Raw genomic sequence first — 13,720 nt, forward strand, 5'->3', positions numbered from 1 at the left:
AGTAAAATATATATTTTTATATATACATTGAAAATATAAATGATAGCTCACTTTTACCATCTGAGTCTGAGAAAGTATTTTTCAGCACTGAATATAATGAGAAAGTAAAATACTAATAATAATAAAATACACATGCGGCTGATCACATAGGAGGACTGATTAGGATCATGCCATTATGTGAAAGAAGGAATGGGGACACAAGCTTCGAAGATAACGAGGGATTTAAACGCAAGAGCATTGGTTAAGGTAAGACACTGCATTGTTGCAACACTGGTCCCCTCAGAGCGAGTCTTCTCAGAAACAGGATAAATAATCACAGAGAGGATAAATCGCATCAGGACTTTAAAACTGAGGCATCTGATATTTCTGAATTCCAACCTGCACTATGTACTAAAGTGTTATTATTAAAGTTTTAATAAAATGTTAAATAATAGTATATGTGTATTTTTTGTATTGTAAAAAAAAGAGCATAAAAATAAGGCTTTTATGAAAAAAAAAAAACAGAATAAAATATGTTTATCAACACACAAACCATTCACAATTGCTAAATTGGGCTAAAATAGAAGGCTCAGTGATACCAATTAAAGTGCCATTTGGGAGGCGTAAGCCAGTTGTTCTAAGGCAGCCGAATCTTTAAAAAGAGCCAAACTTCCCATCACCAATGAGAAGTTCTATTAGTTTATGCGAATCGGTTCTTTCGAACAATTCGTTTCAGTGGATTTGGTTCATTTACGTCATCAGATTGGTTCATATCATGGCATATTACATAACCTACATGTATATTTTTTGAATATAGGGGTTTTAAAACATTGTATAACTGTTATGCATACATTACAACAATTTGAAAAAAAAAAACTACTCATGTTGAACGGTGTTTTAAATATTTAACATTTATATATTTACTTGATTTGTAATCCTTTGATAAAGTTTACCATTGGAATCAGACATTTTGAAGCTGTTAAACCAATTAATTCAAAACAACCGATGGAACGATTACTGTAACGTTAGACGCTGGCTGAACAAAGTGGTCTTGCTCCGTCCCAAACACCCAGTCATACATTTGATGTAGTATGTAGTATAAATCAGCATGGACTCTTCCGTAGTAAAAGGCTTGTCAAATTCAACAAGTTGCCCGTGTTCGTGAATATCATGAGCATAAAATCATTTTCGCAGACTGTCACAACAGGTAACCTAACGTAACGTTACGCTTTGATAAATAGCTGCGTCTTTGTTTCATGATAGCGGCCGTTTGCGAGACAACTGAAAGTTGTAATACATCTTGTAAATACATCATAATTAAACGGCTCTCTTTTCGATTTTCACTTCTCAACATTTGCATGTGTACGACTTGTTTTTCTCCAGATGTGACGCAAATGCTGTGCGCCGTCCTGGGTCAGTCCAGGAGTAGACGAGAATATTTGGTCAGGTAAAGAAAGTTTTATGCTTGGAAACATAGAGCAACAATAGTCAAATTTATGGCTTTACTGTCAGTATAAATATAGAAGCTGACTAATAATGGCCATCATCATCCTATGAACTTCTTGTTTTTTAGTATTATCGACGTCAGACGTTGCAGGCTGCGCATTAAGCTAATCTGTTGTAGCTGTTGGGCTAGACACTTTAGCAAGACTATTATATTTGACAGATACAATTCATAATCGCGACCTGCAGACTGTCACTTATTGCAGAACGACATTCTCTGTGGAAATATGTAGCCGTAATGTCGCCCAAAGGACATATGAAATATTTTTTGGTTTAGCTAGCATATGAAATGACTATTATGAAGTTATATTTGCAGATCAAGTTATATGTGCTACGCGGAATTCCGTACATTCACAGATTAAATTGCAGCTGGGCATTGCTACTGCATACATGTAAAATGTCACATGCAGAAGATAAATTGTTATTGATAGCCTACTTCCCGTGTAACCTCGGTTTTTTCCTGCAATTTAATGCAGTTATTAACTATGTATAATCTAGCTATACACAAACACACACACACCTTTTTATATTTATTTTGTTTGACAAGCAAATTATTAGACTTTTCTCATGTTTTCCAAATGTTGAATTTATCTGAATGCATTTTCTACATAATTTATTTTCTACATTAAGAACAGTTGATCACATCTGTGCTTTTTGTGATGTTTTTTTTTTAATGCAGGTATTTGTCATCCACATGGGAATGGGGGACATGAAGACACCAGATTTTGATGACCTGCTGGCAGCATTTGACATTCCAGACATTGACGCCAAAGAAGCAATTCAGTCTGACACTGATGGCAATCAAAATGAGCGCAGTGGTGTTGTTGGAAAGGAGAGAAGTGGAAGTCCATGCCTAAGACCTCCAGAAAGCCCTGAGCCTGTTCCTTTAGCTTCTCAAAATGACCCCTCCGTGGTCAGTGTGATTGTAAAAAACAGTGTACATTCTGATGACAAAACTGAAGGGAATGTAACTGAAGGGGACATTTCTGGTGCTGATGCCTCACATGAGTCTCCCCAGCAAGGTCCCAGCGAAGATAGCCTGGTGCCACCAGATCCGTTCATCATTAATCGACTCAAAAATGTCTCTGTTGGGGCTACAGAACCCTCTACGCCACCATCTCTAATCCGGATGCAGCCCAATGGGCAGCTTTGGTCTCTCTCTGCTCCTAGTGTTTCTACTGATGACAACCAAGATGGCACTTCTTCTAAACACCCTTCTAGCACTTTTTCCAAAGCTCAGTCTTTACCCCTGCCTGACCCTCCCATCTTATCTTCACATTTAATTAGTTCAGACTTTCCTGCAAGAGTTGATTGTGAGGAAGCACCACCATTAAATGGCACTTTGAGGGCAGGAGTCCGTCGACACTTATCTGAAGATGAAGAATCTGAACCAGACCTCGGTAGCCCTGCGCTTGTCATACAAGAAAGCCCGGATTCCCAACGGTGCTCTGCTCCCAAGGTACCACGCCTGAAGCGGTCTCCTTCAAGCGTGTTTCAACCACCATCTCCCTCGTCCCCTTCCTTACCAGTTAGTAACACTCAAATTGAAGAGCCATCTGTCCAGAATCCAACACTTCTACAAAGCGGCGTCAACCCAACATCTTTGACCTCCACAAGCGACCTGCCAGCTGAAGAAAAAGATGTGGAGCACATAATCGAGGAGAGAGATTCTCCTGAAAGCCCTGAGCCAGAAATCCCTCAACCTCGGCTGTCAAATCAACAAGAAGCCAATGAGCCAGAACAGAAGGTCAGAAAAGAAGGAGCTGCTCAAAATCAAGTTATTGACATGAGCATAAGTGTGCAGGAGAATAGTGGTCTCCAACTAAAAACAGAGGCTGGTGGAGGTGTGGAGACACGAGGGAAATCCACCAAGACTAGTTTGGTAGAGTCCCCATCTGAAGATGTCACAAACTCCGGCAAAACCTCCTCCAAGCCTCTCAAAGTCAGAATCAAGACTGTCAAAACGTCTGCTGGAAACATATCACGTACTGTATCTAAAGTGGCTCCCAAAGGAGGGACCTCCAAGGGTCTTGGTGGCTCTAAAGTTCAAGCAGGGGCCCATAGGATTCAGAAGTCTGGTGATGCTCCTCAAAGACGAGCTCAGGGTTCAAAGCTGTCGATGTTGCCAGTGTCCACCCTTCAGGATGCCAGCACAGCTATGTTGTTTGCAGCCAGCAAGGCACAGAATCAGATGGCCACCAGTCTTTCCACCACTGCAGTCAAGATCACCAGAACATCAACCCTCCCATCCATCACCTCTTCGCCAATGCCCGGGGTTCGCAGTTTGGGGCAGAAAACGATGAACGGGAATCCTGGGACTGCCAAACCAGCCTCCATTGTGAACAACTCGGGAGCTGTTATCTCACGCAGCCAGTCTAGCCTCGTTGAGGCCTTCAACAAAATCCTAAACAGTAAGAATCCACTGCCAAGTTATCATCCAGACCTCTCCATCCCGCCTCCACCAGAATGGGGTCTTCGAGTGCCCTCAACGGGATACCGTTGCCTTGAATGCGGTGATGCATTCGCTCTGGAGCGCAGTCTGGCGAGGCACTACGATCGGCGCTCTATGAGGATCGAGGTGACCTGTAACCACTGCTCCAAACGTCTGGCTTTCTTTAACAAGTGCAGCCTGCTGCTCCACGCACGAGAGCACAAGGAGAAGGGGCTGGTTATGCAGTGCTCACACCTCATCATGAGTCCTGTCAGTGTGGAGCAGATGATTGGCCAGCAGGATACCGTGCCTATAGGTTTGTGTCTCTGTCACTGTTAGTGTATTTATAGATGCAGTAGTAAAAGAATACTTATAAGGCCTTTTCTCAAATCTCTCAATATTTTTAGACATTTATACCTAACTAACAAGACTTGTGAGTAAGGGAGTAAATATTTTAGATTTGGACATTTTGGATCAGGTGATTTCAAAATATGGTCCACGTGGGAATTTTCTGTGGAAAATTTGAAAGAACCCAAAAAGGTTTTTACAAAATGTATTTTAAATGTTAAATTAGGATCAAGTTGATTATTTCAACACTTTTTGTTTATTACATTTTTAATTTTGCTTTTTAAAAACCTGTAAGAAATCCTGACATTTGCAATTGCAGTTGGGTCAAAGACAAAAAAGGGTTTCAAGTACAATAAGGATACAGCTTTGAATTTTTGTTGTTGTTTTTCAATACATTAGATTCATTAAATCTATATTTCTTTAGCACATATAATAAATATCATACATTTGTAACATGATTTACAGAAAACAGCCACTAAGATCTCATTCAGTGTAACAATCTTGTCAGCATATTTACCATAAGAATCAGTTTATGACATATCAAAAGAATACTTGTAATTTCACGTTTTTAAACTTTGCCACTATACAATTTTGGCCATTTGTCAGCAGTAATTTTTTACTAATTTAAATGCAAGAATTTTGTATGCTCACCTATTCTTTTATATATTTTAATGCGTACAGTTCAGAATAAGTTGGTTTAATGTTTTTTAAATTTTAATTTAAAGATATTCTTTATAAAGGTAGACTGGTCCACGCCCCCCTATTAAGGCTCGTTCAAACACTCCCCCATGTCTACGTCATGATGTGGGTAGATTTGCGTAATGCCTCCCAAATCTTCACACAACGAAAGAATGCATAATTTTTATTCTCACTTTTGCCGCCGCCATGCCGTGGAGATGCTGTGTTCCGTTGTGAAAGTGTAACTACTTTGTTTGGCCTTCCAAAAGAGAACACAACCAGAAATCAGTGGTTAAGTTATATTTACAACATTGTTCCAGAATAGTTCAACCCATAAATACAGTTGTGTGCAGTAGGGCTGTCACTTTTGAGAAAAATCTAATTCGAACGGATATCGAATATAATGCAATATATTCAAATATATTTGAATATCTACATGCCTGCCCCCCGCGCACAAAAAAAACACCGTAGCCTAATGGAGATTCAATCACAAATTTATTAACAGTGAGTCATAAACAGAACTATCTGGATTATTATTATTTTTACTTAATGTTTGAAACAGCAGATGATCAACTTACATGAAGTGCCACTATGCATATCCCACAACATTAGGCTAAATGAAAAAAAAAAAAAATTAAGACCAGGCACAAACAATAACGTGACAACTTAAAACAGCAGCAGGAGTAAGGCATATAGCCTAGCCAAATTATATATATTTTTTAATATTGTTTGCAAGAAACACCCGTCTATCAACTTGATCTGGATTAAGTGCGGCTCTCTTTTTATTTACAATGTTCCCCCGCAGTGGAGAACAAACGTTCGGAGCACACAGACGTGCCTGGCTACTAGCTATTATTCGCTTGATTTGGTCATGGGGCTACGCTACAATATGTCTAAAGTGCCCTCTATTGGATAAGATGGCAAAGAATAAAATAAAAAACAAACGGTCTAATCATAGACTGTAAAAAATGCTCTATACATGGCATTTTAAAAAACTGATATTTTATTTATAGTTAGATTATGGATATTTCACGTCATGTTCGGATGCATATTTGACTATCGAATAAAAAGTGACAGCCCTAGTGTGCAGCGCATTTTACGGAGGACGAGGACTGTTTCCAGTAGCTTACAGTGCTACAATGTGCACAAAGGCTGTTCTATACAGTGGGACAGTTCCAACTTTGCAAAGACAGTTTGACGCTTCTGACTCATAGCCTGTTAGTACGTTTACATATTTAAAGAATTTGCCACTGATTATTCAAACATGAGTTCTGAGCAGTGTAGAGTAGCGCTTGTTGTTTGTCATTTTTCCAATCACAAATTCAGACATGGTTTTATGTTTACACAGTGCGATACACAACACAATGCATAAAAAGACAGTAAAAGTCATTATAATCAGTAATTATGTCCCCACTGGATGCAACAAATTCCTGGTTTATAATGGGTTTTATTGGTTTTGTCTGGTCGTGCCGGGAGATGCCACCACAATATGGTGAGGGGCGTAACATTTCCATCACATGTTTGAGGTATTTTGCCAATCACAACGCATTAGATAGCTGGCTAATCAGCATACACCTCGGTTTTCAAAATGATGAGTTTTGTAAAAATTTAATGCATTTCAGAAAGAGGCATAGAGGCACAACAATAATGTACAGTATGTTACAGTGTACAGTGTGTTTTTGGAACCTTAAACAGCATAAACACATTTCATTACACCAAATACACCAAATAATGCTATGTTTAGCAATGTCATATGACCCCTTTAAAAGCAGACACTTCACTTGCATTTAATGGGCTTTCTATGTATATAAAATCACTTTTGTACAATTTTTTTTGATGTGGACATTTAAATGTCTTTGACACAATTGTCGATTGGTCAGTATTTAATTTTTATTTTTATTTTTATTAATTCAGTGTGAATGCACTAAATTGATCACAATTGACATGAAATATATTTATAATGTTAAAATAGATTTCATTTTGATATAAATGCTGTTCTTTTGAACTTTTTATAAATTAATCTTGAAAATAGTTTGCAGAAACATTAACTGTTTCAATATTGATAGCCAGCATATTAAAATGTTTTCTGAAGAATATTTTGACACTGAAGACTGGGGTAATGGTAAAAGGAATAAAGTGCTTTTTAACATATTAAAATTGAAATCTGTTATCTTATAATGTAATCATATTTCACAATAGTAATATATTTTCATATTAAAATAAATGTAATCTTGGTGAGCATAAGAGACTGAAAAAATGATACCGACCCCAAACTTTTGAACATTAGTGTTTAAAAGTCTGCATACCTGCTTTTATATTTTAAGAAAGAAGTTCCTCGCAAATATATCATCATATTTTGGGGTCCTTGTTATTAAAACTTTTGGAAATGCTTGTATGGATGAAATTTGATTCTTAATTTTAGTTTACAAAACAAACATGAAACTCAATAGTAGAAGATGTTCACACAGGGATCAAGTAGCAGTCACTGTCTCTGCACTGCAAATCAAACAACTCAAGCATTGATGCTGAATAATTCATCTGGGGCTTGTTCTTTCTGCACACTTTTTCATAGAGCAGTCTCTGTGCTCAGTGCATTGCAAACGTGCTCTTTAGGGAGCTGAACTATAAATCATTGGTTTACAGTGCTGTAGATAATTGTCCACGATTATCTAGATTAGTACATTTCATTAACCCATGTCCATTTCAGAATGATTTAGCTGATATGTAATATGTGCTCACAGTACAGTCTCTTTTACAGGTGTGCTTTCTCCAGCTGCCTCCACTCTGTCTGCCATTAAAGAAAGTGGGGTCCATCTGTCACAATCTTCTGATAACAGGTAACAACACATTTGATTTTTATGTTTGAATGAAAGAGAAATAAACAAAAATGAATGGAGACTGAATGATTAAGATGCTGCCTGGTATGTTTGTGTACTCCATGTTCTCAGCTGTCCAGAGTGTTGGAGTCCATTCAAAGGGAAGGCAGAAATAATGGCACACTTTCAAGAGGTGGAGCCTGGTGGCACCGAAACGGTGAGTGAGTGCATGTGTGGGTGTCAGGACTATAACCGTGAGCTATCTTTTGCTTCTTCTTCTTCATTTTGGTGGTTTATTTGGGGCATTAATTTTGCTCATTTATCGGCCTTACCGATAAATCGGTCAACCACTAGTTCAGACTTGCATTCGCCCTGCCCTGCTTTTAGCATTGGAAAAATATATTAACAATTTTCATTATTATTATTTAATATCGTTTAACATTAAAATACATAATAAAATGAGCATTATTATTATTATTACAAGTAGTTAATATCACCTAAAAATTTTAATTTGCTTAAAAAAATATTTTCACCCTCAGGCCATCCAAAATGTAGATTGTAGATGTAGATGTCGAAACTTTGAATTTGCTTGCTCAACAAATAGATAATTTGCAGTGAATGGGTGCCATCAGAATGAGAGTGTAAACAGCTGATAAAAACATCACAATAATCTACACAACTACAGTCTTTTGATTAATGAATTTGAATTTAAAAAGCAGTTTGTTTGCAATAAAAAAAAACTTCAAATCATTGCTTCCATTGAGCCTTCTATCTATAATACTACTTTCTCCAGTAAAAACGTTGTCTCATCTGAATCAGGAGAGAAATATGCACAGATCAAGCACCATTTACAAGTGAAATCAGTCTAAAACCATTCTAACAAGTATGTTAGTGGATTTTGATGTGACAAGACAATGTTTTATAGTTAAAAAGTCTTTGATTTGGTTTATTACAAGCATTTATTATTGGTTTATTACTATGGTTTATTACAAGCATGATGATTTTAACTTCACAAGATGTTTATCGACAGACTGGAGTCATTGTGGATTATTGCGCATTATTGCATTGTTTTTATCAGCTGTTTTTATCTCTGTAAGCAAGTGATGTTTCACTCAGTTTTCAGTTTTTTCAGTGAAGAAAGAATCTCACAACTTGAATTTTCATTTTTGTGTGAACTATTCCTTTAATATTCATTAATAATATTACATTTTGAATTTTTCTCTAGTGTTGTATGCAGTGTTCTCCTCCGATGCCGCTGTGGAACTCATGTAGTGCTGCGGCTCACCGGCGGTTACATCAGCAGCTCCCTCCGCTGGTTTGCCCTGAATGCGGTGTCACCTGTCAGTCTCATGAACTCATCACTCATCTGAATCAAACCTGCCTCCACTACTCACGCCGCCTTGGATATAGGTAACCACCTAGCCATACAGACTACTAATAAAACCCTTATTTCATCCATTGTTTTCAAAAGAGCACTTTAATGCCCATTGTCTAATTTTCATTGCAGATGTGCTTGTTGTCATTTGGTGTTTGGTGGAGTGAATAGTTTGAATGCTGTAAAGACTCACATGCAGACGGCTCACTGTGAGGTCTTCCATAAATGCCCCTCCTGCCCCATGGCTTTTAAATCTTCCTCTAGTGCTGAGGGCCACTGCGTCTCCCAGCATCCCGAACTCCCTGAGACAGAAAGGCAGTCCAAGTAAGTTGGGAAACTACCTTGAAACTGGAGCTACATGAAATTGCAGTCAAGCAACCCTTTTAAAATCTAAAAAATAATTTGTATGTTCACTTTTTTTTTTTTTGAGTTGCTAATAACCGTTGTTTTTTATGACAGGGAGATCTATAAATGTGTGATGTGTCGGACTGTTTTTACACAAAAAGCATTGCTCAGTGTCCATATCGACACTCACTTAGCCAAGCAGAAGATGCACGTCTTTAAATGTCCCGACTGTAACAAGCTGTTCACTCAGAGGGGTTCCCTTCTTGAGCATGTTAAGGTTTGTTTTCTATTTAGTTAGACAAAAATAAGCTCTATTCATTGACATTGTGAGTGTATGACCGAATTGTAATTTGTCTTTAGGACTCTCACAGGGACTCTAGCGTTTATGACACATCAGCACAGAACAACTTGGTAAAGATGGAGAGCTCTGACGGGGAGCAGGAGGGACAGGATGAAGACGAGGACAGAGGAAGAGGGGCGAGAGAGGATGGGAACTCTGCTGTCCAGAGATGGAGCTGCTCACAGTGTCAGACGCACTACACAGACAAAGAGAACTACATCACACACATGTCTGAGCAGCATGGCAAGGTCAGGACTTCAGCAGACAGAACTCAGCTATAAGGAGATTTTTTTGCACTGACAAAATGTTTCAATACTCCTACCTAAAAAAAGAAAGAATATATTTGTCGAATATATAAATATATGATTCTTGTTTGCAATTTGTCCTGAACCAACAAACCTAAAAAAACAATGTTTCATCTTGTTTTGTTGAAGGAACTGAAGAAGTTTCCATGTACTCTTTGTGAAGGGTCCTTCTCTTCATCATCAAGTTTAAGACGTCACATCCGTGTCAAACACAAAGGCATCAAAAGAGCGTTTTATTGCCAGTAAGTTAAAAGTATTCAGCAACATTTTTTCTTTTATGGCTTTTTTTGTTTTTAAAATAACACACATTCTCTTATTTTTGAAGTCATTTACTGTCATTTCTTGTTATGAAGACTCTGTAAAGGTGGGAAGAGGAGTTTCAGCAGTAAGCTGATTCTTGAGAAACATATTCAGGCTCAGCATGGAGGAGACAGAGGAGCAGCCACAAAGAGTCAGAGTCAGGTAAGAGCCCAAATACACTCCATGATGAACAAAACACATCCAAATCCATGATCAACCTACAGTGACTTTTGTTGCTTGAGTTCACCGTAACATTCAGCTTTTGAAAATGTAATTACACCTCGTTTCTTCACTGATCATGTATGTGACACTGGACCAGTCATAAGGGCCAATTTTTTTTAAATTGATATTTATACGTCATCTGAAAGATGAATAAATAAGCTTTCCATTGATTATGGTTTGTTAGGATCGGGCAATATCTGGCTGAGATACAACTATTGGAAAATCTGGAATGAGTGCAAAAATTCGAAATATTGAGAGAATCGTCTTTAAAGTTGTCCAAATTAAGTTAGCAATTCATATTACTTATCAAAAATTGTTTTGTTATGTTTACAGTAGGAAATGTTCAAATTATCGTACTATTTCTGATCTTTAGTTTATATAATTTTTGCCATTGTTTTGTTGGCTATTGCTACAAATATACCCGTTTTTTTTTCGTCCAGGGTAACAAATATGCATGTATAGGAAGAGAGTGCTTTGTATAATACCGATAAAAAAAAAAAAAATCAAAGAAGCTTCACAATAATAAAAAAGAAAATAGAAGCAATGTTGCAAACTTCATTAGCTGAGAAAATTCTAATTCTGCTGTAAAACAGCTCTAAAAAAACAATAGTGTCATCATTCAGCTCCAGTAAGTTTAGTGTTGGTTCAGTTTATTTTGTAAATCATGACATTTATTCACAAGCAGCTCTTCAGAAGCTTGAGTCAATTCAATGTTGATTCAGTGTTAATTCAGATTCAGTCAAAATTAATCATTTATGATAATTTTTTCGAAATAAAGTCAAACTTTTTACAACTTGAAGTAACTGGACACAATTTCCCCATAGTGAAGCTCATTGAAAGAGAACGACTTCCTGTAGTTATGGCACAGCAAGTCACTTTCAGTGTCTCTCTCACTTTCAGGCAGTTCCTGGTATCACAGATGCAGCTGACAGCTCGTCTGAGCATGATGGTGGTCCTGGAACTTTGGGCGGGGCCTCCGTTGAAGCAGAAAGCCAATTGGCTGAGAGCAGCCTGACCAGGCCTGGCAGAGGAACTGCAGCTGAGGAGCAGGAAGCCACAGGATTCCGCTGCATGCCGTGTGGCTTTACCACAGAGCACAGGGAAGAGTTTCTCCAGCACATTGTTTGTCACCGTGACGGGGGCAGCAGCTTTCAGTGTCAGCAGTGCGGTGCGTGTTTCGCATCCTCCTCCTCTCTCAGCAGACATCTTTTCATCAGCCATCGAGTGCGTGATTCCCCCTCCGAGCGCAAACACGCGTCTCCTGTCACTGGTTCAAATTCTGTGACCTCTGACTCGGCAGTTGCAGCAGGGTCCCCAGGCTCACCCTCGAGTGTAGGGGGGGCACAGGCGGAGGATGGGGAAGGTAAGCACACCTGTAAGGTGTGTGGACGTTACTTTAGCAAACCTGCTGATCTTAATACACACTTCAGAACTCACGGCATGGCCTTCATCACCGCGTACAAAACAGACAAACCAGCGTAGAATGACAGGAAAGGGTGAAACCTGTCAAGAACATGTCACCCCAAAATCAACAATATGAAAACAAGCATAATTAAAAAAAATTTGTGTTATTTATTTTACTTTGTGACTTTTCAATTTTAATTACACACACCAATGCTCATTACGGAATTCTCTCAATTTTCATTTAAGTAGATTTAAATTTCTTTATGCAAGATATAATTTCATCTTATTTTCGGGGAGTTTTTGTATGATTCAGCATAAAGCGTGTATGTAATTGAAAGTCTGCAAATTCTAAACATTTGGGTTTGCCACAGGCTTTTCACATTCTACATTCTCACCTAAAAACTAGAGAAAAACACTGCATCAGGGCAATACATGTTTGTAACAACATGTAGTAACTCTGCTAGACAAGTTTTGTAAAAACATGGAAGAGGAATACTATGAATGATTAGGTTTGATCAACCTAAAAAGTGATTGCTACTAGCTCTTTATTGATCTGAGAGGTTAAGAGACACTGAGAGTCATATTCAGAGTGTCACACACACGTTTACCAGCCCTGCTAAATTCCTGTGCCTACTGTGATACCATTGTACAACAGTCCGTTTCCTCTAATGCAAAATGCAACTGCTTACATAGATGAAATACTGTAATTACTAACAGCCAAATGCTCCCGAATCAGGTGACTCCTTTGTGCTTGAATTATTTTTATCTTTAATGTTTGTATTTCTTCCATTTGTGTTTCCACAGAGGCATTAAAATCAGGAAACTTGCTGAATAGTTGCTGATCTTTAAAATGAGAAAAAAAGTGCCTTCTTTATTTAGTCTAAGGTTAAGACTACTGTTAAAGGCTGAGGATGATTTGAAAGAGTTGAGTTATTTTTATGTTTGTGCTGGAATTATGTTTTATTGGTGCCTTGTATATCTTGTCTACTGGTTTTCTTTTTAAAGATGATTAATATAGATTTGTTTTACTGTAACCCGACTTTTTTCTGGCAGTTTCATATGGATTGTGTTGAGATAAATAAAAAACTGTAATGGCTTAATCACTACTCTGTGCGTTTTTGTAGTCTACTGTATATACTCATTTGATAAACCTATCAATAATAAAAATGTTTTTTTCCATATTATTTTTTTCTTCAAGTTCAGTCATGTAAAACCTAAAGGGGTCATCGGATGCAAAATTCACTTTTGTTGTTGTTTGAACATTAATGTTTGTTGGAAGTGTGTCTACACATCCACCCTATAATAATAATAAAAATACACTCAGTGTTTTTTTTTTTAAATCCCTATTTTAAAATCCCCTTTTTCAAATCCCGCTGTTCTGAGAATCCTATCAGAATAATGTAGTTCTGCACAGGCCCCGCCCACAATGTTTGATTGACGAGGCCCTCCGACCTTAGACCCGCTCTGAGTGAGCTGTAAGCTTTTCTTATCAATGTTGAAAAAATGGGCTGCTTAATGTGCTGCTTAATATTTTAGTGGAAATAGATAAATAGTTCTTAAAGCACAGCATTCATTTGAAATGGAAACACGTCTTTACTGTCACTTTTGATCAAATTAATGTTTCCTTGCTGAATAAAAGTATTAATTTTTTTTTAAAAACAAAATCTTACTGAC

General features: G+C 37.7%; 1 protein-coding gene across 1 annotated transcript; it reads left to right on the plus strand.

The window, feature by feature from the left end:
• The first annotated feature begins 1,336 nt into the window (after positions 1-1,336).
• Positions 1,337-13,146, plus strand: znf687a (zinc finger protein 687a). Its single transcript, XM_052578746.1, has 11 exons — positions 1,337-1,426; positions 2,162-4,229; positions 7,698-7,776; positions 7,888-7,972; positions 8,981-9,165; positions 9,263-9,454; positions 9,590-9,752; positions 9,836-10,063; positions 10,250-10,362; positions 10,474-10,582; positions 11,543-13,146. The coding sequence occupies exons 2-11, from the start codon at positions 2,177-2,179 to the stop codon at positions 12,122-12,124; spliced, it is 3,789 nt and encodes a 1,262-aa protein (XP_052434706.1). The 5' UTR covers positions 1,337-1,426; positions 2,162-2,176; the 3' UTR covers positions 12,125-13,146.
• Positions 13,147-13,720: the final 574 nt, after the last annotated feature.

The sequence above is a fragment of the Carassius gibelio genome, chromosome B16, assembly GCF_023724105.1.
Source record: "Carassius gibelio isolate Cgi1373 ecotype wild population from Czech Republic chromosome B16, carGib1.2-hapl.c, whole genome shotgun sequence".
Lineage (NCBI taxonomy): Eukaryota > Metazoa > Chordata > Actinopteri > Cypriniformes > Cyprinidae > Carassius > Carassius gibelio.